At 44.9% G+C, this 4,374-nt stretch overlaps 1 protein-coding gene across 1 annotated transcript in view; it reads left to right on the forward strand.

Moving 5' to 3' along the window:
- Window positions 1-4,020: 4,020 nt before the first annotated feature.
- Window positions 4,021-4,374, forward strand: part of LOC119570751 (general transcription factor II-I repeat domain-containing protein 2-like) — an 8,266-nt gene continuing 7,912 nt past the window's right edge. Inside the window, exon 1 of the mRNA XM_037918372.1 lies at window positions 4,021-4,299. Coding sequence (XP_037774300.1) covers window positions 4,021-4,299 — 279 coding nt within the window. The remainder of the gene's footprint in view (window positions 4,300-4,374) is intronic.

Here is a 4,374-nt window from a genome sequence, read left to right on the forward strand (position 1 = left end):
GCCAGGGGGTTCCTTTTGCTTGCTTATTATCTTTCGAGCCCTAGCTCTTGCTAGTTTGTAATTGCAAAAGTTCTCATTTTGTGATGTTATTTTTGAAAAAGCCTGTAAGGGCCTATTGCGTCGGCACAGCGCCCTGCGCAATCTGGTGTCCACATGGAACCCTATGCTTAACGCTATCTGTCGAAGTTTTAGGAATGGATAGCAATGCGCTTCTATAATCGAATTCTGAATATTGTTTACTTTATCATCAATGGTTTCTCAACAAGTTCGAGCTTTAGCTCCTTGTGAAGGCGACCCAGTCTGCTCGTTTTTACGTTAAAATTCTCACTGTGTCGCATGAATTTAATCAAAATAGGAAGATGAACGTTTTCCCCAAAGATCGTCAATGGTGTGCCACAGGCACTTTGGGTGCTATTGATGAAGAGACCAGTGATAAATCCCAAAAAAGCTCAAATTAAACCCGGGATTTCGTCCACCCGCGTCGGACTACACATCATTCAGAAGGACTAGATCAGACTCATTAATCAACTAAAATACTTGCTCACCTCTACCCTCCCCCCGCAGGGAACCCCCTAACGTATGATGAGCATTAAAATCACTAAAATTACTTTATTTGTGGCAGACGTTCCTGAAGAGCAAAGAGCTCATCATAGGCTATCACTGCATCAAGGGGGACAATAAAGTGACATAAGCCAGATACGTGCCATTAATTTTTACTTTGCATGCGACAAACTCCAAAGTAGAATCAATAAGTCACCTTTTGTAAAAGGGAGGCTTTGTGGATGTACTGGGACTCCCCTCCCCCCTACCCTCACGATCCTTCCGACATAAAAGGTAGTTCCTCAGCGACGACCTCGTAGAGACGAGGTGGGTTTAAATGCGTTTTGAGAACTATAATATCGGAGCAAGGACGAGTAATAATTTAAGGTCATTTACTTTAGATCTAAGACTTCGACAGTTCCATTGTATAATGGTCGACGCGAAGATTTATGTTTTATGGGGTTTGGAAGTGCCTTGTCCACCAGTTTTTTTCTTCTTTTTCTGGGAGGGAGACGCCTCCTCTCCCTGCTTCCCGGGGACCTCTCTCGGGATGGTTTGGAGACAGAAGCCCCATGTCCTGCACCTCCTGGCGAGGGAGACGACTGACAGATTGCGATCTGCTTCTCTCTCGAGAAGCCGATCGCGAAACCAGACGAAGTCCCACAGGAGTACGACGGGGAAGGTGCGCTCCGGGCTGTGATTCAGATCATCCTCCTTATGATGTTAGACTGGGTTGATGCAGTCATTTGATCAAACCAATTTGGTCAAATGATAAACTTTAATATTTAATTCTTTAACCGTTTGTTTTAGTTCAGCAATTTCCTTATCCTTGGCTGCAAGCTGTTGACTGACATTTCTTGCACTAGGGTGGTGTTAGTTATGCTTTTAGCATAGGAAGTATCGGGGTTTTTGTGTCAAACTTTCCACTTTCCTCTTAGCTTCGTATAACTAACTTCAGCTTTCTCATAAAATGCTAATGTCTCAGTCTCCTTCTTCGGAGCTCAATCAGCAGATCCTGACTGATGGGGACCTCCACAGTTAGCACATTGGGAAAACTGGCCTAGTACATGTGATGGTGTCATGGGCTTCAGCACATTTCCGGCAAACAATTTACTCGAGTCTTTATCAATACATCTTAATGAGGTGTGTCCCCAATTTTGGCATCTATTTCAATGCATTGGCTTTTGACATAAGGGGCTACTTGTACACTTTTATAACCACGTTGACATACTCTGGAATTTTATTCAAAGCAAAGGTCAAAAAACACAGTCAGTTTTCGTTTTGCACATTCCCGTCCTTCTTGGTCATACAATGAACGTCCACACGTCTGGTCCTTCATGCTCTCAAGAATTTCACTTTCTTTCCTTTTCCTCAAAACCCTGTGAAAGATTACTCCCTTACAGTATTTGGGGAATAGGGATAGTTACTTTAACTCGAAGATCATGAATTTGCGTCAGCTTAAGTAAATCCTTAACTGGGAGTTGTATTGTAATTTAAAAGGAGGCTTCCATCTCGCAATTTTTTAAAAAATCAAAATCCCGTCCACTTGACCATCAAGGACCTTTTTGATGATAAAGGGGTTCACTTCAAAAGCGATTGATTTCATTCACGCATTTTACATTCGCGAACCTTGCATTCTCTGTTGGGATTTTGAAAAGTGGTCTTCTCGTTTTGTCGTTAGTGGGGGTTCCGTTGTTCAGGGTCGAGTTTGTCAAGGAGTGGTCATGAGTCGCCCCTCCTCCCTTTAGGAAGGAGAAGGGGGAGCCGGTGGTAGCATCCATACTGGGGCATCGGGCCTAGTGTCCTGAAGGGATCAAAGGCTCTTAACTTTTGGTACGACCTAACAGCAATAGCTAAGAGAGTTGAATCAGTATTTTGTCCTTACCCCCTGGTTTGCGTTCTCCAGTACCCCAGAGAGGATTGAGTTATTGGAGGACACTTCTTACCGCCGAACTTGCCCAGGCAAGGACGGTAAGTTTGATGCCCACCCCCCAAGCGAAACGGGGGCTCACGAGGGAAATCCGGCAGGCTCAGGAAAGTCACATTAGGGGGGAAAAAAAAAAGAGGGAAAAGTGCGCCCCAAAAGGGGCCCCAACTACTGGGCCTCCTACCCAGGGGTCAAAAACCCAAAGGGGACCCTGGTGTAGAAAGAGTTGCGGGGCTGAGGTGGGGTGCTGACTACAAAATACTGTAGCTCGTGTCACCTGCAAAAACAAAGCACTGAAGGTGCTGGCAAAGCACAAAAATGTTCTGTAATTACAGGATTTTACTTTATTTACTTTAGAACTCAGAAACAATAATGTCTAGCGAGACGAGAGGCCCCGGGCTCCAGGGTAGCTCTTGTGGCACAAGACTTTGTGTTTGTTGCTTCTGCGTTTAGGGTAAGGTGTTTACTCATCAAAAGCTTAAACACGAGTGGATGCGCAACAGCAAAATAAAATAACGTGAAATATTTTCCTTTTGAATTCAGGGAAAAGGCAAACGGGGTGACAGGCCCAATTACTTGGTTTTGGTTTAAGGTGTTTAGGTGAAAGAATATCGCGCACTTGTTTTACCGAAAAATCAAACCAAGGAAACGGACTATTTTTAAGAAGGTAAAAAACTGAACGGCCTGGAAACAGCCTTGTGTTTTCTACCCGGGAAATATAGCCTGGCACCCTTTGCAAAATGCCTGGGGGAAAAGTGGAACAGTGCGAAGGTGAAACCCGTTGTGCCCTTTTAAGCGTTCAGTTTGAAATTCCTCCGGGCGCCATTGAGACGTTTTTTCTTTCGGGGGAATTGACAAAATTGAAAGCGCAAATAAAGTAAATGTTTTAGGGTCATGAAAGCAGGCAACAGTTCGCCTGGGTTTCTTCCGGGGGAGCCGAGGACAGAGTTGGGTTGGTGAAACGGCCACACCATGCTAATGAAATTTCACTGGGCCCTTTGTGGAGGTGAAGGCTGGATACTGGGCCCGCCCAGCTGGTGTGGCCCTTAAGCCGGGCAAAGGGATTTTGGCAAATTATCAGGCCCGAAAGGAACACATTTTTGGCAAGACAGGGATTTTTGATCTTGGGGTTGGATGTTGACGAACACCATTAGAGGCCTGAATCATCGTCGTTTTACAGCCTTCTCAGAGAGAAAGACCCAACTATGGCCTGCCATACCACACTGAGGTAAGATGGTTAAATTAAGGTGCTGTGTAGGCGCTTCTTTAATTAAAGGGGAAATCAAATAGTTCATGGAAAAAAGGGCAAACCAGTGTTAGAATTTAAATAACAGAATGGATGCAGGACCTTGCATTTATGGTGGATGTTACAGAACACCTGAATAACTTTGAACAAAATGCTGCAAAAGGGGCAGCAAAGTTGTCACGCAGTACTATGAAGCATATGTGCGTTCAAATTGAAGCTGTTCCTTGTGGAGACACAACTCGCGGGTGGTGAGGGTGCTCAATTTCCTTGTCTGAAAGATGTGTGCGCGACCCAACATGCCGCAGACATGAGGCGGTTTAAAGATAAAATAACGGGACTATTGCGGGAGTTTGAGCAACGCTTCCAGATTTTTGGTGAACTGGAGAAGGACTTCAAAGTTTTTTGCTCGCCATTCAGCGTGAATGGCTCTGATCTGCCCGTCAACATCCAACTAGAAATAATAGACTTGCAGTGTGACTCAGATTTGAAGGGCAAGTTTGCGGCAGCTGGCTTGGACACGTTTTACCAGCACCTCTTGCCAGGTTACCCCAGCTTGACAGCCCTTGCTGCAAAAGTGTTTGTGCATGTTTGGAATCACATATCTTTGTGAGCAAGTATTCTCTGTAATGAACATCAACAAAACAAAGCTGCGCTCAAGGCT

The sequence above is a fragment of the Penaeus monodon genome, unplaced genomic scaffold (assembly GCF_015228065.2).
Source record: "Penaeus monodon isolate SGIC_2016 unplaced genomic scaffold, NSTDA_Pmon_1 PmonScaffold_3738, whole genome shotgun sequence".
NCBI classification, from domain to species: domain Eukaryota; kingdom Metazoa; phylum Arthropoda; class Malacostraca; order Decapoda; family Penaeidae; genus Penaeus; species Penaeus monodon.